At 32.2% G+C, this 27072-nt stretch overlaps 1 protein-coding gene across 6 annotated transcripts in view; it reads left to right on the top strand.

The window, feature by feature from the left end:
- The window catches only part of HACE1 (HECT domain and ankyrin repeat containing E3 ubiquitin protein ligase 1), a 78762-nt gene that overhangs the window by 32923 nt on the left and 18767 nt on the right, over positions 1-27072 (top strand). For 3 of the 6 annotated variants that reach the window (XM_036220387.1, XM_016126175.2, XM_016126179.2), the window contains 12 exons: positions 468-564; positions 1452-1553; positions 2171-2277; positions 6204-6450; positions 11731-12065; positions 13182-13250; positions 13507-13594; positions 19694-19805; positions 19904-20001; positions 20186-20273; positions 23927-24076; positions 24570-24766. In XM_036220387.1, coding sequence (XP_036076280.1) covers positions 468-564; positions 1452-1553; positions 2171-2277; positions 6204-6450; positions 11731-12065; positions 13182-13250; positions 13507-13594; positions 19694-19805; positions 19904-20001; positions 20186-20273; positions 23927-24076; positions 24570-24766 — 1690 coding nt within the window. The remainder of the gene's footprint in view (positions 1-467; positions 565-1451; positions 1554-2170; positions 2278-6203; positions 6451-11730; positions 12066-13181; positions 13251-13506; positions 13595-19693; positions 19806-19903; positions 20002-20185; positions 20274-23926; positions 24077-24569; positions 24767-27072) is intronic. The other 3 variants (XM_016126180.2, XM_036220389.1, XM_016126178.2) reach the window with 1 other exon arrangement.

The following is a 27072-nucleotide window of genomic DNA, read 5'->3' as shown; positions in this document are numbered from 1 at the left end:
TGAGTAACAGCTACTTATCCCCAAATATTATAATTTGTTGTACGTAATGTGTACCAAGATCACTTCTAAGATTTAATACATCAGTTTTTTATCTACACAGAGAAAGTATGACTTATCAGTGGGAAAAGTTTTACTGATTGCTGAGGATGTAGTTCAGATCTTCCTCTCTTAGCTTTTAAAAAATTTTAGACATTTTTTTTTTCTTTCAGATGAGGCAACCTTTGGTTGACCTCACAAGATTGCAAAGACCCTGTCATCTTACAGTCCCTTATTTTTTTTTACATCTACAGTACCTGGTCTTCCTAGGTGGTCTCCCATCCAAGTACTAACTAGACTCAACCTTGAGATTTTAAAAAATTTTAATCTTCTGTTGATTCATATTAACTGTTCATAATTCATAAAGAAAGACTTTAAATTGAAATAAATTGAAACGATTATATTTTTAACTTGGTTCCATTTCTGTACAGTCATGGTCAGAGAGACACGGCACAGATTCTTTTATTACGAGGAGCCAAATATCTGCCAGACAAAAATGGAGTAACCCCCCTGGATTTATGTGTACAGGTATGTTGTTATTATACATTCTTAGCCCCTTACCTTATAGTAGACATTGAGACTGGTAAAATCGCTTTTTTCTCAAATGAGAGGACAGGTACAAAGATTTTTATTCTGAGAAGAATGTGATCTTTAAAAGGAACTGTGTAATAAGAAATACATATTAGTCTCTATCCCAGTTTCTGACACAAGAGCTTCTAAGACATTTGGGACTTACAGAGTGATAATTTGTCATTTTGTATATTAATGACAAACTGGTGGTTAAATGTCCCTAGATAGCTTCTCAGGATGGAGGCTGGTTGCCAGAGGAGCCAACCATGTGATTAGAAGGCAACCAACTTCTTCCCCTATTCCCAGGAAGCAGAGAGGGGCTGGAGCTTGAGTTAAATCACCAATGACCAATAGTTTAATCAGTTATGCCTATGTAATGAAAATTCCCTAAAAACCCACAGAGAGTTTCTGGGGTTGATGAATGAACGCGTCAAAGGGCTGGGAAGGTGGTAAGCCCAGAAAGGGCATGGAAGCTCTGTGCCCCTTCCCACATTCCTTGCCCTATGAATCTTCCATTTGGCTGTTCCTGAGGTACATCTTTTATAATGAACAGGTAATAGAAAAGTGTTTTGAGTTCTGTGAACTCTTCTAGTAAATTATCAACTGGAGGGGATTGTTGGAACTCCTGACTTATAGCTGGTTAGTCAAATGTATGCGTGGCCTGGATTTGTGGTTGACTTCTGAAATGGGGGCATTCCTATAGGACTAAGCTCCTAACCTGTGGGATCTACAAGTTTTTCTTCAGGAACTTTGCTTTTAAACCTGTAATTTTAAATCATCTATCTATCTATCTATCTATCTATCTATCTATCTATCTATCTAATCTATCTATCTATCTATTTTAGGGTGGATATGGAGAGACCTGTGAAGTATTAATTCAGTATCACCCTAGGCTTTTCCAGACGATTATTCAAATGACACAGAATGAAGATCTCCGAGAAAACATGGTAATGTAACTGTGCTAGTAGCTTGTAAATGAACGAACTTTATTCATGCTTAGCATATGTGGTAGTCTACAAATGTGCTTCATAATTTTATTATAAATACTTAAATATTTACAATAATATATGAATTTGCTTAGGTAAGTATGAATTATATAATAATTAATTAACTTTGTGTTAAATTCGACCTTATGAATCTTCTGTCCTCTGAGTCTTTGGTTTCCTTAAGAGGATTAGGATATTCCCCATAGGTAGAGGAAAAGACTCTATGGAAGACTGTCATGTTAATATTGGTAGTCACTAGTGTACTGAGCTCTGTATTTACGTTAGCTTCACTCTTTAAAAAATTGTAGAGTTTAAATTTCTCTTAAATTTTAAATTTAAATTTTTGTAAATAAACTTGGTGATTTTTATTCTATTTTTTTTTTATTGATTCTTTACTGGGTGATTTTGAACAAAGATTTTATATCATCTCTATTAGTTATACAAGGCAAAATAACAGTAAAGGACTTGACTTCAGCTAATAAGCTTTGGTATATTTATTAAACTAACAATTATTTAATTTCTCGATAAAATATAATGGATTATTATATAATCACTTTTTTTATTTATAAAAATTTTAGTTACGGCAAGTCCTAGAACATTTGTCTCAGCAAAGTGAAAGCCAGTACCTAAAGATTTTAACAAGCCTTGCTGAAGTAGCCACAACAAATGGTCATAAACTGCTTAGGTAAGTATTTCAAAACATAAACACATCAATAGGTAGCAGTATCTGTGAGCTTTATCTCCTTTTAGGCTTTTCTGGAAATAGTTTATTTTGTTGGATGCTTTTTGTTAGTGGTAAGATATTCCATAAATTTGCTGGCACATCATTGTTTCGTTTTATAGGACCAGGGCAGTCAACTTTTACTGAGGAGACTTTAATCTCTCTAAAGAGACTAAAACTTGCAACTTATTTAAATGGATTTGGTCATACGTGTCTAGAATTTTATAAAATGATTGTGTAGACTAGTCTTGTAAGTAAAATGTTCATAGAAAAAAAAAGAATCAAGAAAGTAGTTTAGAAATCTTGATCACTAATTATAAAAATGGTATAAGCTACTTTTCAGCCTCTCGTCAATCCTTATAGAGTTTTATCCCTGAACTGGTCTGTTATTTCAGTTCTTTATTCTTTTCAAAAGACTGTTTGGTTTTAATGGTTAATCACTAAGTCTGTGGAGTTAATGCCTTTATAATGTTTGCATTTAAGTATATTACATTTTCCTGCAGCTACACTTCTTTGCATGTAGTTAGCTACCCCAATTAGGAGTAAGCAGCCATTTAGAAATGGCTACTGTGTTGTTTCGTGGCTTACAAATTTGGCCCACTTTTAATTTGGATGCTCTCTCCTTTGTAGTTTTCTTTTCACTTATTAATACAGTGACAGTCTTAAGAGTAGATCCTGGTCTTCTCTTACCTCTGTTAGTTGCAATTGGACTCTATTCCTTAAACTCTGTGCTGTTTCTATGAATTACTACATTGTCAAATTCATTAGGTTATCCCTTTATTTCTGTCTTCCTTTGTAGACAGTGTTCTATCCCACAGGTTAAGGGCTCAGTCCCACAGGACTGCTCCCACCCCCACTTTCAAATGTCAATAGCAAGTAGTAGATTCCCAGGTTACCCATAACTTCTGTGCCACTCGACTATAGATTGGAGGTTCTAATGACCTCCTTCCTCCTTGGATTCGATTATTTTCTGGAACAGCTCACAGAACTCAGGGAAACACTCATGCTTACTGGTTTATTAAAGGATATGATAAAGGATACAGATGAACAGTCAGATAAAGAGATACACAGGGTGAGGTCTGTGGGGGAGGGTCCCTGGTACAGTAGCTGTCCCCATGGAGTTAGGGTGCATCACCCTCGTAATACATGATTGTGTTTACCAAGCTGGAAGCTCCTTGAACCCCATAGTTTTTGGCTTTTTATGGAGGCTTTATCGCATAAGCATGTTGATCATTAACTCCATTTCCAGCCCCTCTCCTCTCTGGAGATTGGCGGTTGGGGCAGAAAATTTAAGCTTCTAATCATGGCTTGGTGTTCCTGATGTCCAGCTTCCATCCAGGAGTCCACCAATGAAGTCACCTCATAGAACAAGAGACACTGCTGTCACCCAGGCAGTGTCAAGTTGTTTAGGAATTCTGGGTCAGGAACTAGCATCAAAGACCAAATATTAGAACAAAAAATGGTCCTAGTGCTCTTATCACATAGGAAATTATAAAGGTTCTTAGAAGCTTTGTGCCAGGAACTGGGGGCAGAAACCTAGTAGATGTGTTTTCTATTATCTCACAGCTACCAAGATTCCTAAAAGGATCTCAAATACAGATCATTCCACCCACTAATTTATTTTTGCAGATTGTCTCTTTTTTTCATTCGTGAATCATTTTATGTTTCTTAATCTACAATGTGATCTAATTTTGACTGATAGAAATTTTAATTAAGAAAATGACTGATTCAAATGTATATTAGTGACAGTCGAGGTATTGTTTAGAAGACTTTTAGAAAAACGAATAGTCTTTTGTCTGACCAATTCTAGGAATATTTGCTAAAGATAACATTTACTGAGGGCCCTTTTGCGCATGATGTTGTGTTTTATTTGTATCAGTGTACAAATGAACAGACAAATTACAGCTATTTGCTAAGTAAGAAACTGAATGGAAGTATAATTCTCATATAAACCAAAAGTAGTAGGTACATTGTTGATAGGAGTTTGAATTAGGAAACTCATTTGTAAACTTTTATAGTGAGATCTAGTGTCTTGGGAAGAAATTTTTTACTTTATTATCAACTGAGGAAGAATATTATGAAGTTTGGATTTCATAATCTTTTGCATAATATGAAAGAGATATTTCACTGGTTGGAAAATGAAAAATGATGTTTTTTATACCAGTCGGCTTGGAAGAAGTTGAAACTGGGTAAAGTAATATAAAATTGTTAATTATGTTAATACGATGATAACATATTGGATTCCATTGTGTTCCATACTACTACTTACCTTAAGATAACTCTAGATCAGGAACTAAAACAAATATTTATATATATATGGTAATTTTGCAGAGGAAAATCAAATCACACCTTTCTCATGGAGAAGAATTTGAGAGTCATTGTACTTAACTTTTCTACGAGCTCCAACACAGTAAAAGAAGAAAATAGTTTTAACCAAACTACCTTTCCATATTGTCAGTCTTATGAATCTTACGATACTGAATTAGAAACAGTTTGTAAAGACAAATGTATAAAAATCAGTACAAACTAAACTAATGATTCTATACACATTTGATTCATAGTTACTGAAACAAAGAAAAAGATTTGTTAATGTCCTGTAGTTGTCTCAGTCTATAGCTATTGTGTTTTACTAATACTTATAACTGATATCTCATTTTATTGGCTATTTTTAACAATTTAATAATTCTTAGAATGAGAAAGTAACATGAATATTGAAGTGAAAATGTCAGGAAATTTTGGTTCACGTCACTAGGATACAAAATACCCTCTAATTTGGTATTATCAAACTGAAATACTTAGAAGTAGGCATTTGCTATTTTCACATTACTAATTCTTATTATTTTTTTAATGCTAAGAGATAGCTAAAAATGTCTTAGAGGAAGATTTTAATGAACTGGGTAAAATATACTTAGGGTAAGATTAGATAAGCTTTGATAATTAAATTTGTACAAAGACAGTTATACCATTCTGTCCGAAAGTTTATGCAGTAGCTATTGTAATATAAGATAATTGATATTAGAGATTTCGAAATAAAACCACCTGTTGAACAACAATTTTTTTAAAAAAAATCTAACATTAGATTCAATACAAAATTAGCCTGTCTTCTTCAGTTTCTTCGTGGAAGAGTAATGGCTGATATTCATAATGATGAACAATCAATCCCTAAGCACTACGGGATTCTGAAGGGCTTTGTGACTGGTCAGAGGTTTCTATTATATTCAGTAGGATTTAGTGTTAATTGGATTTGAATCTTCTTTTTCTTCCATAGTGGGATATATTTCCTATATTTATGAAGAGTCATAAGACAACCCATTATATAGGAACTACCCTGATACAGATAGTAACTTTAAGATTATTCAATTTGTAAATGTTCTGTATGTGAACTATTGGTTATTATACTGGGGTAGGGAGGAGAAATGGAGTTAGAGATAGAACAGTAGAATATTCAGCCTCTACTGTTGTGGGTTGACCTGAGAACATAAGGCCAACATTTCTACATTGCTTCCCTGTAAAATGTGTGTTCTCAGTTCTAAAGAATCAGTTTAATTTAGGAGTATACTCTTGAAGTGAAAGTTGGAGATTGCCTTGAAGTTGGTGTCTCAAGAAACCAATTGTTCGACAGTGGTGATTTTCTTCATATTTTATGTTTTGATCATTGGTTATATTCTGGTGGCTTAAAAATTAACAATTTATTCATATGTAATCCAAATAATATATATTTGGCAACTTCCTGTTAAACAAAACATTCCATCCTCTGTCATGATAGGAAAGGAATTTTACTCTTTATGTTATGAAACAGATGATCAGTTGATGAAAATGTTTTAAAGTATTTTAAGATGTAATTTGTTTTATTCTATCTAATCTGTTCATATTTTAATTTTTATTTTTAGCCTGTCTAGTAACTATGATGCTCAAATGAAGAGTCTTTTAAGGATTGTGAGGATATTTTGTCATGTCTTTCGAATTGGTCCATCCTCTCCCAGTAATGGAATCGATATGGGCTACAACGGGAATAAAACTCCAAGAAGCCAGGTGTTCAAGGTCAGAAAAGTATATGACGTTGTTAGGAAGATAGACGTAAAAGAGATGAATTTGACAAAGCATGCATTCATTAATCAGAAACCTCATACACAGAACGTAAGTTTGGTTCATACCCATATCACTTGTTAAGTTAGGCACACCTATCTCCTTTCATCTCTGTCTAATCAGCAGCAAGTCTTACTTGGTGAGCTTTTATATTTTTCTTACAAGTAAAATTTTAATTACATTAGTGTTTTATTCTAAGGGTAAAGGTATTTAATGTTTAATTAAATCTACTTTTTAAATTGGATTATAGGTTTTTAATATGGCTATATGCACTGATGATGCTTTTTAAAAAATATTTCTTAATCAGAAGGAAAGAAAATATTCAGTTTTTATTTAGACTTTGTTATCATGTATGTATTATTTGTGTGTTCATGCACATGTTTTTAAAATAGGGTTACTTTTAGTTACTTGGTTTACCAACAGTTAATTCCTGGGATCACTTCAAGGAAAAATCAATTGAGATACATATTTTCTTAAAATATTTTGTATTGCTTCAGTTGCTTCTTCCATACAAGCACATTTATGGATGGAATCCTTGGAAGAATGATTCCATATAAAACCCAAGGTAGTGTTACTGACAATATTAAATTATAATTTTATGAAGTAAACAAAATGAACTGGCTATAATTGCTATTGTTAATGTTCTTTTATGGCATTGCATTTTCAGATAACTCAGATTTTGGACAAATGTGTAATTTAATAACTTTTTCCATGTTATTTTTTAAAGGTATTTTATCTTAAGAGATTTTCATAGTATAAAATTTGCTTTCGATTTCATAACAAGTTATTTATTTTTTAAGTCTTCTGAGTATAAAAGATTATCCAAAAAGTGATATAACTGCTTTTATGTGCCACTTCCTCCAAAACTAGTTATGATTGAGAGCTTTACTGTTTGTAAAAATTTACAAATAAATTAATGAGCTATGCTAAATGGTTTTTACCGGGAAAAGTTTTGGCCGACAGAGATAAATGGCTTGTAAGCATTTGACACTAGTAGATTCTTTAATACTAGTGAACAGGTATAGTTTTTTAGGAAAATATGCATAAGAATCTGTGCATGTTTGTCTGCTTTGCTCTTTTTTTTTTTTTAAATCAGTATAAGAAAGAGTTTTCAGCTGTGTTTTCTTTTTTTTTTTTTTTTCCCTTCCCCTGTTGTGCCACCTCCTGGAAGAAGGAAGTTATGCATCTTCTTGTAATTCAAATTTTGGTTTTTCACACACTACTTCCTTGACCTCTAGTTGAGAGTGTTAAGTTCCTATCATTGTAAAATTCTCTGCTGTTGATCCAGTGTTTTGTCAAGTGCTGTTTTAAGTGAGTTTTCCTCAATATTCATGTTATGTGATATTCTTTATGTAGTCTGGCATGGCTCATGCTATTGAGTTACTGACTCTACCCCTGATTTGATATTCTTCTCATTCTTTTGACTCAGCTATAATGATAGGTAGAAAGGTTAAATCAGGTACAGTTATAGTCTATTATTTATATTCACTATTGTCTTGATTTCTTTTTTGTTTGGTAAAATTTGAGTTTGCCATGTATTTGCTGATTATATGAGAAAACAAGTATATGTTAAGTAGCCCCTCTATCTGCCCTTAATGCATGATTTAAATGTTAGTTTTCTACCCACCCGGTATAGACATAACTGAGTAGAAGAGAATAGCACTGGGTTTTTTTGGTTTGTTTTTTTAGCTTTTCTTTTATGGAATCCAGACTCCATGTTTCATTGATATGTATGAATAAAAATAAAAATTTTGTAAGGATAAAAATAGAAATTACATTGTCATCTACATATTATAAAGTACTCTGTTCATTGTGGGATGATTCAAGTTGTAAAAATCTTAAACATATGCTGCATTGCTATAATGTTAGACTGGAAATACCATTTTAATTTTTACCACATTTTATCCAAGTAGCAATTGATCCCCACTTTTCATTTCATTAATTGAAACATGTCACTTTATTAAGATTAACTAATGGGTTTTCCATTAAAATGAGTGGGTTTATAGGCCATGTGTTTTTAGTAGGTGAAATTATTTAACATCCTGTTATTAGTTTTATGATTTATCTTAGAAGTCTTTTAAATTAAATCTTACCACCTAGCCATTTTTTCAGTGTTAAGAATTTTTATCTAGCGCCGTGGGAACTTTGGAGCCTCTGAAGGAGGATGTAGTTCCAGCAGTCACAGCAGGATGAACATGGAGAAGACAATTTAGGCTTTTATATATATATATATAAACAATAAGCTCTGACTATTAACAGTTTCATAGAAGTATAATTCGGAAAATTTGGAAGCCAAGAAAGCTTGAGAAACTTGTAACTTTAAGATCTTACCTTTTGGGTTGTGGCATTTGACATTATCAAGTTGAAAATAGACTAACAGGATTTCAAATTACTATTAATGAACTTACGTTGGTAATGCTTTCTTGTCACATTTGTATCTCACAGTGGAACATGGATCTGGAAAAAATTTAAATTGTTCAACAAGTTTGGGATTATGTATTATAGCTTTGAAATATAACAAAATGTTTTGAAAATCTTATGATTGTTGTCATTGTTTCTATAAGTAGAATATAATTCGTGTCATACTGCCAAGAAACCAGCTAATATTTTCCATAGTCTTTGACTCCTTTTTCAGTAACAATTGATATGTACGGTGTTTTGTATCTTACCTAATGTTTTTATCATTATTTAAGAATATAGAAAGCATCATAGATATGGTTTGCAATAATTTCTTTTAATTTTTAAAATTTTAATCCTTGTCTGTGGTTGCTATCATAGTTACAAATTAAAGTTATATTCACAGTATTCTTTTCGTTGTTGAGGAATGATTTTTCTGAATATATCTTCATAGGGACAACTCTCTAGGCAAAAATACTTCAAGGATGGGATTTAGTTTTAGCGCATGTGAATGAATAAAGAAAAAGTAGGAAAAAGAAAAGAAAGGCCTAAGATGACTTACCATTTCTCTTTTTTTCCCTCATTCTAATTTTTTGCTACACAGCAAAGAATTTTGAAAACTCTTTCTAGCTTTTCAGTATCTTTATTGTTACTATCATTTTTACACAGACCTGTTTTTGAATTATCTGAATTTATCAAAACTTGCCTTTAATTTTTGCATGTTGTGAATCTATAAAAGTAGGATTGTTCTAGGTTCAGGTTCAGAGCTCTCATATGTGCGTGAGCAGCAGGTATCATTTCCTGCCTTAGGCTCCTCTCCATTCAGTGTGTTGAGTTTCTCGGTTTTAGTTCTTCTCGTTCAGAGGCCAATTACTCCTTTTTCCTTTTGTTTCAAGCAGTTTTACATCACCACCACCTGTTCTTTCTGTCTTGGAAGTTCATTTTCTGATGTAAAGCTAAATATTTTTGCCGACATAAGTTCTTTTTTATCATTTACAGCAGGTTTAATGTTTTGCACATGAAGAGAAACTATAGACTAATCATGAACTTGGTTCATGATTAGAATTCAGACATTTTCAGTGATGGATGGTATCATGTCACTGTTTATGGCAACTGGTTCATTTGCCCTTTAAGCAGCTCAGGGACCCTGAATCTTCCAACTGCTGTCTGCACCTAATCATGGAAAAGCCCTCTTGTGGGGCAGAGGGATGCTAATTTCAACCTCAGAAAGTGTATAATTAGTTTCTTTTCCCTTTGCTTACCTGGTTAACTAAATACTTATTGAATGAGTGAATTAGGTTTGTGTTGATGGCGAATGTGTTTTTAAATTTTGTTTTCCACTTTTTGGTTTAATGATTCAGAGAAGACTACCTGGTGATTTAATTGTTTGCAAATTCAGTAAATCAAATATTCTTGGTAAGAGAATGTTCTAGAAGCTTGAAGAAAGGCTGAAGGTATAGCAAAGGGATTTTTTAGATAATAATTGGAAAGAATTTTCTGGCTGAACAAGTTATTTAAACATTTTATAAGGTTCCAAATATGGTTACGTAACCTTTGTGTAGTGGTCTTTAAAAGTAAGATTATTTCTTTAAGTTGAAGTATTGGAAGGGTGGGTCTTTACCAGATTCATAGCCTAGTTTATACAATTCAATGATCACATAAGAATCAAAAAGTAAGATTAACTTTTACATTCATTTTCAGAAAATTTATCATTCTCAATAGGAATATTGAAAGTACTGTAGGAATGAAGGACCATTTAACCATTACCTCCCTACTATTCCCCCACACCCCAAACACACACATTGTTAACCATTATTTGGAATAAAAAAGGTTTAGTGGGTTCTTTTCCCTCAGCTTTACTGAGCTTTAATTTACATATAACATTGTATAAGTTTAAGGTATACAATGTGATGATTTGAAACACATAGATATTGCTAAATGTTTATCACAGGTTAGGTAGTGCATCCATCGTTCACCTCACATAATTACCATTTTGTTGTTATGTGAGAAGTTAAAGCTTTACTCTCATAGCAACTTTCAATTATGTGATACAGTGTTGATAACTATAGTCATGTTACTATACTTTAGATTCCTGGTAGCAGGTCTTTTAACAGTAGTTGGGCATTTATATTTCTGCTTGTGTTAAAAACTACTAATTATTAGGATGTATGTAGTCCATCTTCTCTAATACTTAGTCCTATTATAGCATTTGTGATAACATAATATTTAAAAAATAAAATTTTATTTGCTGTTAATTTACAAAAGACATTTTTTTGTTCTCCAAAGAAATAATTACTTTCCACTGTTTCATTTTAAGCTGTTATCTTTACTTGGAATTAAGAATTTGCTAGTCAATATTTGATGGTTACTGTTTTTTAGAGATGAATTGTGTGTGTATGTATGTGTAAGCATATAAATATGCAGATGTGCATATGTATATATAAATATGTCATTAAGAAATTTTTTGTTATAAATTTTCAAAATTCTAGGAATTAGATGTAAAGAGCATAGTAAACTATTAGGCTCTTTAGGAATTATCTTTTTTACCTGAAAAAAAAAACATAATGGAAATTGTTGACACATTAATACAGTAAAGGTTAGGGGGATTATATATATGTAATTATGCTTTTAAAACTAAATATTTTAAAATTTTTAAAAGAAGAAAGATGGCTTATACATTTTTTGTTGTTTTAGTTTTCCCTTTCTATCCCAAGGAATAAATAAATGCAAATTAAATTTTTTTTCTACAAATGAAGAAATTGTCATTTATATGACATATGTTTTTATTACTTACCTATAGGCATTGATGTTATATTAACTTGGGAAAATAGAAGTATCTACAGTAAATTTTCTCTTTAATAATATTTGTTTGTGTGAGTTTTTACCCTGTAGTTTCAGAATGATGTTTAAAAAATGCTTTTCTTTTTCTCTTAGCCTCTCGAATTGCTTTGGCACTCATTAGATGAATGGCTAGTTTTAATAGCTACAGAACTGATGAAAAACAAAAAGGACTCAACGGATATCACTTCTATTTTACTAAAACAAAAAGGCCAAGATCAAGATGGTACTTCCATTCCTCCATTTGAACCTCCAGGACCTGGGAGCTATGAAAATCTATCCACTGGCACCAGGGAATCTAAACCAGATGCTCTAGGAGGGAAACAGGAAGCCAGTGCAGACTGTCAGGATGTTATTTCTATGACAGCTAACCGGCTAAGTGCTGTCATTCAAGCTTTTTACATGTGCTGTTCTTGTCAGATGCCTCCAGGGTAAGAGGGTTTCTGCTTTGTTTTGTGTGCAGGTCTCAGCCTATCAATAACCAATCTTGTGGCTGGACCAGCCCTTGTGGTTCTTATTATGATTCCAAGGCGCCTTTCAGCAATAACCATCAGGAAACTTTGAAAAAAAAGAAAAAAGGTTTATTACTTACAAGGTCTGGAAATTACATGGCACACCTGGGACCACACAGCGAGGTCTCAGGGAGAGAGCAAGAGGAGAGCGTGTGCCCACAAGAGCTAGTGCACAAGCGGGTGTGCATATGGGCCTGAAGAAGTTCTCATTTTGGGGGGATCAGGGTGGGGGACCTAGTGTTTCTGGGGCTCACTCTTTATTGGTGAATTTAAAACATAAGTGAGAATTTAAAGTGTGAGAAGAGAAAAAACAAGTGGGCCAACTGGTCAGTTATCAAAATCAACCAAGATCTTTAAAACAAAAGGGCCTCAGTGGGGGGAGGTGGTCTGGCTCTTTATCTAGTTGTGTGGCTGGCAATGTGTTTATTAAAGATAGCCATCTTTGAAGTATATGCCTCTTTGAAGTGGAACCTTGGCAACCAAAACTTAAGTCAGGCGCTTGTGTTACAAAAAAGAGAAAACCTAACTGCCTGTCAAAGCTTACACTACATGCTTATTATTTCCTTCTGTGATAGACGAAATACTGTGACTTTTTTTGTAATTTCAGGACAACAGATAGTAATTTGTTGATTTTAGGTTCCTTTTGATCTTGTTTTACGTCACTTATTATACTGATCTAAAGTTAGTCCAAAATATTTGAGTTTTAAGCATTGTATAAGTTATTAACATGTAGAATAGTGACTTCTACTTTGTATAGCATACAAATACAGTATATATTTGAAATATATAGAGATGCTTAACATTTCAAGATTTTTGAAAAGTCACTTGTTCATATCATCTATTGAAAAGTTCTGTAAAGTTTTTCATCTTACAGATTGACTAGGCGTGCCTCAATTTTTTTTTTTTTTAAAAAGACAATCAAAATCCCCAATTTTTTTGTCTAGAAGCCAGTCCAGTTCAATACATAGTTATCAAATATGTTGTATCATCAACTATTGTGTATATGTTCTGATTATTTTTTACCCCCACCCTCAGAATGACTTCACCTCGTTTCATTGAATTCGTCTGCAAACATGATGAAGTCTTAAAATGCTTTGTTAACAGGTAAGGCTTTCTTAGATTCATGGAATACCCTTCAGTCTGTTCCTTCTTTACTTGTAGTTTTTATCTCAACAGAAAAAATGTTACCTCTGTTAAACTATTAAAAAAATGCTCAATGACAAGTGCAAGTATAGTAGGTATGGATGAATATGTGTTAACTCTTCTGTTTCAGTATTTATATATGTAAATCTGCCTGTGTGAATCACTTAATGCTACTCATCCTTCCTTTCCATTTAAACAAAATATATTTTTCTTTTAGAAATCCCAAAATTATATTTGACCACTTTCACTTCCTCCTTGAATGTCCTGAGTTGATGTCAAGATTCATGCATATCATAAAAGCACAGGTAGAAATTTCTCTTAATCTTTTTAGTTTGTCTAATGAAAATTAATTTTTACATTTGAGTACTGTTTAATGAACTAATTATTATACTTGAGACCTTCTGCTATAAGAGGAGTGAAATTACCTTATTTAATTTAGTATGTCAAGTTACACTACATACTAAAGTATGTTACACTTCATACTTCAGTATGTTACTTTAGTATGAGGAATAATTTTTCTTCTTCAAGAAATGTGTGTTGAGGTCCTACTATGTGCAATGGCTTGTTCAAAGACAGTAGAATATGTTGCTACATTTCCCGAAATGAGTTTCATGTTAGGAACGCTCGTCCTGTAAGGCTCATAGTCCTTAAGAAAAGGATTTTATTTCCAGATGTATTTGGGAAGTATAACATATGCTGTGTTGAATATTCATAAAGTTTATCAGCAGATTATTAAAGGCTTTGAGAAACCCTTTGGTAAAAATAGTGATTTAACTTTATTAATCTTCCAAATTTTTTTGACCTAAGAACCTTTTGCTGCCAGGGTTCATTCCACAAATCTCATGTTTCGTAAACATGTTAGAAAAAAGTTTGTTTGGCTACTTAACAATTGTGTGACGTTGGGCACATTTTCAACATCTTGAACTTTGGTTTCTTCATCTTTAAGATAGAGATAATGACACCAACCTGATAAAATTATTGCGAAGAATATGTTTTAAATAGCGACTAGTATATATGTTTAATAATAGTTGTTTTGGAGATAGAAGACATATATCCTTTCTCCAAGAGGTTCTTAATTCAGTCTAGCAAGGGAGATAATAAGAGTTCCTATAAAATAATAATTACAGTATTACATGTTTCTTTAGTAGTTCAAGAGATGAAGAGCTTGCTTCTGGCTGCTATAATCAAGGGAAATGTCAAAGAGGAGGTGGATTTTTAAACTGGACCTTGAAAAACATGCAAAATTTTGATGGGAGTAAATGGGGGAAGATGAACATTCTAGCTAAGATTTGGACCAGGGCATATCTGGTAAAAAATTGTATAAAACTGTAGGAGTTGAAGCAGAAATTTTGTGTAGGTGAGGAATGAGATATGATTCTGGAAAGGTAGATTGGGGTCATACTGTGTTGAGCCTGGATTGCCAGATTAAAGAATCTTCTTTGTTTGCTAGGCTTTCAGGAGCCACTGATAACTTCGCTTCAAGAGAATGACAGACATTATCATGGCAAAATTTTAGGAAATGATTTGTCAGAAATGTTAGACCAGAGGCTATGGTTTGATTAGTAATCATAAGAAATACTATAGGTGTTTTTAAATGTCTTTAGGAACACTGATCCTTTCAGAGGTTAAAGCTAAAAATTATAAAAGCTTATAAAATTATACACATTTATATAAATTCTTTGACACCTATTTAATGATAATGTAAAAGAGAAGGTAGTAATAATATACATTTATTGAATGCTAACTTTAAGTCAAGTACCATACATTTGCATTACATGAATTATTTTGTTTTTATAACAGTCATGTGAGATGGATACTCTTTCACTAAAGCGGAGGAAGTCAAGTAAGAAGTCATTCAGCTACTAAGTAGGAGAACCAGAATTTTAAGTCTTTCTGGTTCTTAAGTTCTTTTTCTTAACACATTATGTGACTCCATTCTAGGGCAAATGAGATTGATTATAGGTGAAAGAAGCTTAGTTTTTGAAAGAGATAGTTTGCTATTTTTTAACACTATCTCTACTTTTCACTTCCTTTTCCCCCTTCCCTTCCTGAACAATTCAGTCAGAATCTGCATTAGCTATCCACTTTTTTGACCCACAGAGGGGATTTTGTTGTCTGACCGGGATGAGAAAGTTGTCCACATGCATTGTGGTGTTCCAGTCTGGGATTTTGGAACTTGAGACTAGTAAGGAGGCTATCTGTGTAGAAGAGGGGCTCAGCATGGAGTATGTGAGTTGGAATGGCATCTGGAGGATGTCCATTGCGGAGGGTGGTGACAGTTGCTCAGAGTAGTTTGACAGAGCCCAAGTCGGGTAGAGAGCATCAAAGCAGTGAAGGGCGCTTATTAGTGACAGGATATTAGTTATATACAGGTTGATCAAATAAGTAAAGGTTATGGTAGTTTTGTTTCTCAATGTTGAAGAAAGGAGTTACAAAATGGAGGAAAATAACGTGAAACACGTACTGTTGGATTGGAATTGGATATATCAGTGTGAACTTAAATGTGGATAGATATAGCAAACCTAGCGTCCAGTTCACACCTGTAAATACCATATCAATGAAACGTGACTCACGGTAGAAATGGCTAATTACAGGGCTGGGTCAATGAAAGTACAGATGAGCCTGGAACATCTTATTGTGCAAGAAAATTGTTTAAAGAATGATGAGGTTGTGTTAAAAATGACTCAGAACTACCTCAAATGGCCTCCACTGGCCAAATGTAAAACAATTTTAACATCAAAATAAATAATGATGGCAAAATATTATAAATAAAATCAGAACCCATGAGTACCCCAAAAAAATGAATAATGAAAAATTTGATGATATATGGGAGATTTTACTGTCTCAAAGTATCTCTCCCTGGAATACTTATTAATCACAAAGATTAAAAAGGAACTTTATGGTGGACAAGTTTGGTGGTGATCAGAGCAGACATATCGGTGTGCCGCCTGATAGGGTGCACTGAGAACAACATGGCCTCACTTCTTTGGTGTTCCTGCCAAAGATGTACACCCTGAATTTAATCTTGAGAAAACATCAGCCTAATTCCAATTGGGACATTCTGCAAAATAACTTACCTGCAATCTTGAAAAGTTTTGAAGTCACGAAAATTAAAACACTGAAGAACTCTACCAGAATGGAAGAGACAAGACAACTAAATGGTATTCGTGAGTCATTATGCTATGAAGGACATTACTAGGAAACTGGCAAAACTTAAAATTGGGTCAGAGGATTAGCTATAATAACATATCAGTGTTTTCTGATTTTGATGGTCATCTGGTTATGTAGGAGAATTCTCTTACTTGTAGGAAGTACATACACACTTAAGTACTTGGGGGTGACTGGACATCATGACAGCTTACTCAAATCAGGAAAAAAAATACTTTGTATTCTTCTGTACTTAGAAATTTCCTGTAACTTGGAGGCTATTCCAAAAAAAAAAAAAAATGATAAAAACAAAAACTGTCTCTGCTTAGGGATTGACTTCTTATTCTGTTGGTGGTTTTCAAGTGGCCTGTAGTTAAAGGGAGAAACATTTGTATTGCTGTACAAATGCTATTAAGAGGACCTTCTGTAATCAGTGTTGTTTTGTGAATTATTTTATGTAAATGCGGGAACTCAGAAAGTTTACATACAAAAATGTGCCCTGTGGCTTTGTAGGTGTGCATATATGTATGTGGATATTCTGATCTTACTAGCTTTTGAAGGTAGCATTTTGTACCTTTTAATGTGCCATTTAAAATACTTTTTAAAAATTGCCATTTGCTTTTATTTCTTGGTTCACATTTTATAGGTAAAGGATATAATTTAATGCTTAATGTCTTATAATGGCAAAATAAGTTTACTGTCTTTTTAAATACTTATTCACAATAATTTTAACATTGTTATAAAATGGTAATAAGAACAGTGCCTCATTATCGAGTGTTCTGAGTGTTGAGTATTTCCACAAGTTAAGCTGTTGGTGCTGCATTTTTCTCTTCTGCAAAATGGGGATAATTAGAGTCTCTTTTCTTCATAGTATTGTGAAGATTACATGTCAAAATGCATCTAAAGTGCTTAAAACAGTACCTGGCTGAAAGGTGCTTTAATAAGCGTTGGCTAATTTATGATTATAATTAGATTATTTTGTTCTATATTGGCATTATTTCATTTAATCTTCACAATTTGTCCTTGAAGTAGATATTACTTTTCCTATTTTACAGGTGGGAAAACTAAAGTTCTGAGAGGATTAGTAATTTCCCTAAGATCACAAACCTAGTAGTGATAGCCAGGATTTTAAACTGTTTATCAAACATCAAAACCCACACTAAAATAATTATTTCTATGTAATGTTTTTTTATGCTCATTTAATAATCAGCATTAAAGTTTTAAGCACTTTACATACTAGTCTGTTTATGTAAAATGAAATATTCAATTTATATGCCCAGTAAAGAATATAATAACAACAGTACTTTTTAAAAATGTGAAAGACTATTAAAAGTATGGACAAAATTATACATTTAACTTTTTAAAAAACATTTACTGAAAGAACACATATTAAAAGGCAGAAGTTAATCTCTCACTAGTTATCTTTATAATAATAAAATTTTTACTAAGAATTAATAAAAACGTATAAGTCTGTTGAAGCAAGACTAATATTTAGTTTAGCACAGATGAAGAAATTTACTGGTGTCCTAAAAACTGCCTGAAAGTTAACCTCTTTATGGTGTTGGATATTGATCGTATTTATCTTTTGAAATTCTTGGCTTTTGTTATCTTGCACTACCTGATTCTTCTTTGACTTTTCTGGCTGTGTGTTTTCTTTGCTAAGCAAATGCTCAATCCTGACTTATGATTATAAACTCCATTCTTAGTGTTTGTCACGTGTATCTTTAATCTCTTCAACAAGGGACCTTAACCTTGTCTTTAACTACAACTTTGGCTCTGTTTCCAGTGTCTCATCTGCAGCACATTCCAGTATTTATTTCCAAGCCCTTAGTAGTTATATCCTAAATAACCTTAAATTCAGAATATACGAAATCTCAGTATCTTTCTACCAGTACCTTCCAGGAGTGTGGGGTAGATCGTGAGGGGAAGGTTTTCCCATCTCTAAACTACTTGTCTTCTTAAGGTCTATCCCTAGAAATCTTATCTTACATTTCATCTTTATTCAAAGGAGTAATGTCTTTCAGATTAACTTATTGTTCCTGTTTTCTACTATGACCAGGACCATATCACTCAATAGCTATTATTTCAACTGTTACCTAGATGGTCTCTTTTTATACTGGTGCTGCTCTAGTTTTAATTACTGAATGTACCTTGTTATTCCTCTTACCAGATATCCACAATGGCCCCTCTTTTATTTGATTCTCAGGATCTATAATTATATCCTTGATTTACTTACACAAACTTATTTCCTTCAGCATGTGTAAGTGTAGGACTCTTTATGTAAGTGAGCCTTCATTACATCTCTCAGGGAGACACAGTTTCTTTGCCTTTTTCCTTGTCTCCCGTATGCTCTCTTTTCCCTGCTTGAGCGAGTCCTACCGAGCTTGAAGTTCTAGTTCAAACCATAACCTTATGAAGCCTTTGTACTTCATTCATCTGGACAATCTCTAAATTATTAATACATTATAGTCTGTACTTCACTGTTTAGATCTTAATATTGTATATGTAGTGTTTTGTGTTAATGTTAGTCTCATCTCTGACTGTATTAAACAGTTTTTAGCAATGAAATTGAGATTTTTATAGCTTGTATGTTACCTTCAGTGTTGGCACATACTGGATACTCAGCAATACTTTCTGATTAGTTGTAAAAAATAGCAAATCACTTGCAGTTGCATACCTGGTAAATGAACAAAAGGCAGAGACTTTCTCTGGTGTTCAAGAGATCTTAATTTTTAGGGTGGAGGAAGGGAAGGAGGACGGAAAGAAAAAAGGTAAAAAATTCTTTTCTAGTTGCTGCATATATTCAAAAGATAGAATTAAGAACAAAGTTAAGTTAAAAGAGTATTTTTATGAAAAATTAAATGGAACATGCAACAGTTTTTCTGAATGGAAATTTATTTTTGTAAGCCTTGTTGGGTTTACAAGAAATTAAGAGCAAATATATTCAATTATATATCTTATATTCAGTTCTTAGATATAGCCTTCTAATTTATCAAGTCTTTTCTGTTGAAAATGTAGGGAATTTTTAAAAATACACCCTCTAGATAAAGCATTTCAGCTAGACTCTGCTTTTTTTTTTTTTTTTTTTTTTTTTGCGAATAGTCATTGAAATGTCAGGACATTACTTAGAACTACTTATTATAAATAAAGATATAAGACTGATTATTTGTAGAAAGGGCATTTAGCATGCTAGTTAAGTAAATTTAATAGGTGAATGAAATACTGCTAACCTATTTTACTGTTATTTGTTACGGTAGCCGTTTAAAGATCGCTGTGAATGGTTCTATGAACATTTGCATTCAGGACAACCAGATTCAGACATGGTACATAGGCCGGTGAATGAAAACGATATCCTGCTTGTTCACAGAGGTATGTTTAACAAAGAAATGGATGTGTATCTGAGGCACAAGAAAGTACTACTTATTGTAAATTTTAATATGTAAAATTAACCAATGCTACATATTTAGATTCTATTTTTAGGAGTAGCTGTGAAGTTGTGTCAAAAGCAAATTGTGCAAAGCTAAAGCAAGGAATTGCTGTACGGTTCCATGGAGAAGAAGGCATGGTGGGTATAAAAATAAGTGCTATGAAGATCATTGTATATAAAAGATTAACATGAACTTGAAAAAAATTTAATATTAAATTGCTAATGGAAGAGATTTAAAATTATTTTAATTTTATTATTTAGAGAACTATTGCCCCATATTATATATTTCTGTTGATACTTAATTTTCTTTTCTTGAACTCAGGGTCAAGGTGTTGTGCGTGAGTGGTTTGATATTCTATCTAATGAGATAGTCAATCCAGACTATGCATTGTTTACCCAGTCAGCTGATGGTAAGTTGTACAGTCTAGATGACTTTTTCTGTGACTTGTCATTTTTTCAAACTACTGTAGTACATTTTATTCTTTGATTCCCATAGTAGCCCTGTGAGATAGGTGGAGAATTCTCATTGCATAGGAGAGAAAATTGAAATTCAGAGTTTTTGTCTATGTGAAAATTAAAATTCAGAGTTTTTGTCTGTTATCATAGTTAATGAGTGGTAGGGTCATGATTGGAACCTGGCTCAGTCTAGCATTCTTTCCTCTAAATAGTTGTCAAATGCTTGTCTCAAGTGCTAGTGCTGACCCTGAGGAAGTTTTCATCATTCCTTTGTAAACTAAAACTAAATTTATTCACTTTAAGGAATGTCCTATAGTCTGCTTTTTTTTTGAGTTAAAATTTCCTCTTTTTTTGAGTGAAATTGTGATAATAGATGAACTTAAAAATAATACAAGTTTTTATTTGAAAAAGTTAAAATTTCTTAACCCTGTTTGAGTTTCCAAGTCTTTAAATTTATTGATCATAAAAAAAAACAGTCTGGAAATCATGATGTTAAATCTTAACTTATAATCTATCTATGTATAGTAACTTAGTTTTCAGTCTTTTTAAGAGATCAAGACCTGACAACTAGAAAGCTCTTATTTAACTATATACTACAGATTAAAACTCATTTTGTTGAAATGGTGCTTACGACCTAAAGAATTGTAATTTGATATTGTAGGCTAAATGGAAATGGTTACTATTGCCTTATTTGTGTGAGGTGTCCTTGAGAGTTCTGTAATAAAGACATAGCCAAGTCAAGGTGGGATTTCAGGTTTTAAATGCTTTTGCACGTTTGCTTTTATTACTTGAAAATCTTTTCTTTCCCAGTGTTTAAATTCTTTTATAAGGATAGAGTTCCTCATTAATTGTAGTTCCTGATTGCATCCAAATAAATGAGCAGCAGATTTCCACTGAATAAGGATGACTTTGAGAGGCAAGTGGGGTGGGCTGCAGTGATGCTAGCAGCTGCAGGTATTCACCTATGTGAAAGGCACCTCAGGTACACCTGGTGTATTTGAAGTTATTTAGGGATGTGAGACTGTTTGCTTTAACTCTGTAACCTTTGATTGTTTGCTCTGAGGTGAATTTGTTGAATTTGACAAGATTGATGAGGCACTTAGTTATTTAGGACTAATCTTTGACATAAGATTTAGCATTAAAACATTGTATTTTAGATTTATTTCTTTTTTATAGCCCCTATTCTGAGTCTATTTAGTTTCATACGTGAAAAACAGATTTGGTGTGGAATCACTAGTCAAGGTACTACATATTGCACATTTCTAGCAGAGCATATATAGAAGCACATAGACTATAAAAATTGTGGTTTGTTCTTTTCGTAAGCCATATTGAGTATTCTCTTTGGGATCATAGTATTAATAAATTAAAATCTAGATGAAATTTTATTTATGTTTAGTCAATATATAGGGAATTATATGTAAGAATGAAAAATTCCTAAATGTGGGAAATGTTCAAATTAACCTAATGTCTATAATAATTTCTTTAAAACTTGCTTCTAATTAAATTAAGATGCTTACTATAGAGAAGTAATGTCTTATAGTGGCTAAGAGTTTGGCCTTTGGTACTGCACTGGATGTGAATCTTGACTATGTCCCTCATTTTGCTATGATCTTGGGCTAGTAAATACAACCTTTTTAGAACTCAGTTACTTTGTTTGAAATGGTGATAACTTGTTGAAATATAGTGAGAAATCAATTAGCCATTATGTAAAAAATGCTTAGCCCACTACCTGGCGTAAAGAAAGCAGAAATAACTATTAAATGCTATTATTTATTTTGTGAAAATTATACTTTCTTGTGCAATAGGATCTTTCTGGTGCAATGAAAATAGCTGGGAGTGTCACAGGTATATTTATTTTGAACTTAAAACAATATAAACTTTATATTCAGTTTTAACTAGTTTTTAAGTTAAAAACATTTGTTTCCTGAAGATCTTCTCCCATTTGTTTCCTTCTTTGTTTTGATTTCTCCTTATCTGGTCTTTTATTTTTTTAATTAATTGATCCTTAAAAATTTATTTATTTATTTATTTAAATTGGAGAAATAATTTAAATTTATCACCTCTCTCCTGTCTACCTCCCCTTTCCCCCTTGCCCTCTATCCTTTGGTGACCACTAGTTCATTGTCCATGTCCATATCCTTATCTGTTCTTTTAAATAACCCAAACTGCCCAGAAAGTACTTCGAAAAGGAATTATACACAGAATTAGGAGAGGAAAATCGAGTCATCAAAAATTTTTGCTGGTTTATCAATTATCCTAAACATTCATTATTTTAATAGGTAAAAATATTTGTGATTATTTTCAGAAAATTATATTTTTTGGAATTATGGTTATGTGTATCTTAAAGTCTTTCTTCTCAGAGAATTTTATTTTAATTCTTATATTGTGACGGGAAATGAGTTTCAAAATGTACTTAACAGTGAATGACTAGCTCGATGTGTCTCTTTTAAGTCATTTAGCCATAAGGTTCTAAATTTGTACCTTATATCTAAGTAAATTGGTCAGGGCAATTTAGTTTAGTGCCAACTCTGATAAATCAAAGAATAACGAAGCACAAAGTGAATAACTGTCAAAATATGTATATTAAATGACCAGATGTTTTTCTCTTTTTAATACTTTTCCATTTTCCTTTATTTTTCTTTGATACTCTTTCAGGTTTATCAGTTATTCTTTCTTTTAGCTCAGGTGCCTAGAAGAGTAATAAAAATCATGAGTTCAATAAATGTTTGTTGAATGATGAGAGAATTTATAATCTGAGTTAATGATCATCATAGAAAAACAGGGAAGGAGAATGTTTTAAAGTTGAGACCTCAGTATTTGGTTTTTCCATTACACTAGATTTTTTATTTTGAGGTTTTTTTATTGTGGTAAAATATACATAACATAAAATTTACCATTTTAATCATTTTAAAGTATCTAATTTAGTGGCATTAAGTTTATTCATAGTGTTTTGTAACTATTACCAGTTTCTAGACCTTTTTCATTTAAGTGAAATCATACTCTATTCATTGCTCTACATTTTGATAATAATCAGTTAACTATTGCCCTTGCCATTTTTATTTCTATACTTTAGTGATACTTATTTAACCTTGATTTTTTTGTCATGAGGATGGAATTATTGACTTGTGGAATTTGAGGATTTTCCAAGAATTATTAAAAGGCATCAAGTTCGTTGATTAGGTCTGTCACTTAAGAACAGTTTTAAATTCTGTTCCTTAAGCAAGAAGTGCTGGGCCTTTATAGGTGAATGAGATAATGTCTGTCCTAATTTGAAGCCTAGTAGTTATTTTCCCACACTGCTTAGGAAAACTGTGTGTATATGTGTATGTGGTCTTATAATATATTGTTTCCGGGATACCCTTGTGACACATCTTTGAACTACTTTCAGTTAAAAGTATTCTAAAAATCTTCTCTTTGCACAAAGACTTAACTGTGATATGTATGTGTAAATTAACTGCCAATTATATATTCCATAAAGAACATCCCATGAAAATTTACGTATAATGTAACCTTAGCTGAAGTTTTATGTGAACTGATATATCTGCATCGAAATGGTCTTCTGTATATAGATTATTAAAAATAAATTATTTTGTATTTATTTTAATAGGGACAACTTTTCAGCCTAATAGCAACTCCTATGTAAATCCTGATCACTTGAACTATTTCCGGTTTGCTGGACAGATCTTGGGATTAGCTTTGAACCATAGGCAGCTGGTCAACATTTATTTCACAAGATCATTCTACAAGCACATTCTTGGTATGGTTCTGTTGTTATTTCCATAAGCAGTTACTAAAACTGTTTTTCCTATAGTCTTTAGGGAATACTATATAGATAAGTGGAAGCATTTTAGATGAGATAAATTTTATTTTGATTAAGGCATTTTGAGGAGGGCTGAGGGAAAGAAAAACAACCTATTTTATGCTAAAATTTTTTTTTTATTTTGGTGTGTATTTATACTAAATGCATTTTAATATGAATATATAAAAAGAATTGACACTTTTTAAAGTTAATAATAATTTTCTGAATAGCTGTTTCAAAGGAAGGTTGTATTGTATTAATGTGGAGGAAACATAAGCTGCAATTGACAGACCTTCAAATTCAGTAATTAGCATCTATTTTAATCTTGCTGTGAATTGGATTATATTTTGCAGTTTTGCAGAGTATCTGTAGAGGGCAGTATTTTACCATTAAACAGATAAGGAAAGGCAGAAACATTTAGAATATAACTGCTGAATGTTTGCATTTTTAGGTATTCCTGTAAATTACCAAGATGTGGCATCTATTGATCCAGAATATGCCAAAAATTTGCAGTGGATTTTAGATAATGATATTAGTGATCTGGGTCTAGAACTAACTTTTTCTGTTGAGACTGATGTGTTTGGAGCAATGGAAGAGGTGCCTTTGAAACCTGGAGGTGGAAGTATTCTTGTGACACAAAATAACAAAGTAAGTATCTGAATTTTTACCTTAGCCACATTGTTTGTAACTTGGCCCTGACAGTTTGCCAATTACTCAAAGTCTTCTGACGCTAGCTAGAAAACTTTTGCCATTTAATAACATATTATGAAAGGTAAAATATTTAAATTAGTTATACCATCAAATATCAAACTTTGAAATTAGAAAGGATCAATTCATTATTGTGTTAGATATGCTGAGGTGGTACCTAAAGTGGCCTAGGTCACAATTCTGTTGATTATATAAATTGGGTATCTACATATTGAAAAATTCGATAAGCTTACATCAAGGTCATGTTTGTACTAATCACTACTTCATTTTTTAAAAGTACCATATTAAAGATTTTCAATAGAGAAAAATTCTAGTGTTTAAACTGTGCATGCTTTTGGGATATAGTAAATTTGTTACTGAACTTGATTTTTTTTTAACCTTATAACTTATTTTTATATATTATTAAAGCTCCTGTTTATACATATTAATTTTAGACCTTAGAGTATGTTTTAAATTACACTGTTGAAATCATGTTCTTTTAATATATAACACAGTTTTATGTTTTGGAATCCAGTTCTGTCTCTTACCAGTAGCAATTTATGGTTAAATAAGACTAAAACCTTTTCCTTTCCTGTAGTTGAATTATAATTCCAAGACAGCTGCAGAATCAACTAACTGTAAAAAGCAATATTCATTGAACTATTTTGTAAACTAGAGATTTAGTAAAATATAAATTTTTTTTTTTTAAAGGCCAAAAGACTTGATTGGCCATGTTTTAATTAAGCTCTTTGAGCCTCAGTTTTCTATTCTGTAAAACTGAGTTAATAATACCTCCCATACAGAATTCTTTATTACTAGTATTTTGTAAACTGAAAAGCATGATACAAAAGTTAGTTGTTATTGGATAGTTTTGTATAAAAACAGGCTTTTAGTTTCAGATATATACAGGGATTTGGACAGCTGTATTAAGCTACAAAATTTTACACTTTGAAACTTAGCCACTACATATAAAATAACATGAAATTTAATTTTTGAAAATAAAATCAAGAGCTGAGTTTTTACACATTTATCCTTAGAAATTTTTCAGTTTGCCCTCTCATTTTACATATGAAAACACTGAATCCTAAAGCTGGGGCCAAAACTCAGGTTTCCTACTATCAAGTCTAATGTTCTTCATACTGCAAAATTAATCATGTTGGTAATAGAGGTAAAAGCTGGATCTCAATCACTAGTATGCTAATTCTTCTCAGCTTTCATTTTTCTGGTATAAACATTTCTCACAATAAATTGAGCCTCTTCATTTTCTAACATTACCAGTAAGAGTCAGGTATAATTTTATATCTTAATTGTTGATACTTAAACATTTAAAACTTATTCAATAAACATGCCTATATCTTAAATTGATCACTCATTTAAATTGTTAAAGTATTTGATTTGCAAATAAAAATTTCAAGCCATGCTATTTAGAGGTTTTATTTTTTAACATATGTTCTGTCATGAACTTTTCTGTTAACTTTAGGGTCAGCCTTTTACCTGCCTATCTTTGTAGGTATAAAGTTATAATTGTCATGTTCAGAGTTCAGCTTCAAAATTTTAAGCATATTGAAGCTTAAATTACTTGCTAGACTTGTTTGTAAGAGAAAGTCTGTGCAAGCTGATCTCCACATGGGGGAGTCATTTATTCCTAAGTTTTATGGAAAGGCTTTGGTAATTATAAAGTGAAACCAAATAGACGAAAATTCCTTTGTTTAAAAAGCAGTACATTAAAAAAATAAAAATAGTGTAAAACAGAAGACTCTATATCAGTTCCATTTTTGAAATATAATGCTCTTTTAAGTAATTTTGTATCTGTCAATGATTTGTTTTAAAATTTAGAGGGGGGGGAAAACCCCCTCGGTTTCACTTCTGAAAATGACTGAATTACCAGAAGCTGAACATTTACATTTAAATAGTATTTTCATCTCTTTTTTGAAGTTTTGCTTTCACTTTTGCACTTTTAATTTCACTTTTAAATTCTTGATCAAAAACTGAAATCATTGAACCATAAAATCTTGAGTTAAAAGCGACATTTTTTACTTAGATCTTTAGTTCCAGCTGTTAGAACTGAAGAGTGATCTACATGGGTTTTAAATGTTAACAACACTTTTACAATATTAATCATAAAGTTCATTCAGGTTGGGAGGGAAGAAAATGGGGCTGGGGATGGGATTGGATGTCAGGGGATGGAGGAGGTGGCATAGAAGTTGAATTACAGGGGAGAAGCATTAAGTGGTCAGATAGGAGTAAGGAAGGGAAGAAGGAAGCGT

This window comes from Rousettus aegyptiacus, unplaced genomic scaffold (genome assembly GCF_014176215.1).
Source record: "Rousettus aegyptiacus isolate mRouAeg1 unplaced genomic scaffold, mRouAeg1.p scaffold_m13_p_1, whole genome shotgun sequence".
Classification (NCBI taxonomy): domain Eukaryota; kingdom Metazoa; phylum Chordata; class Mammalia; order Chiroptera; family Pteropodidae; genus Rousettus; species Rousettus aegyptiacus.
Note: the sequence above shows the minus strand (reverse complement) of the source record. Positions and strands in the feature narration are given on the sequence as shown.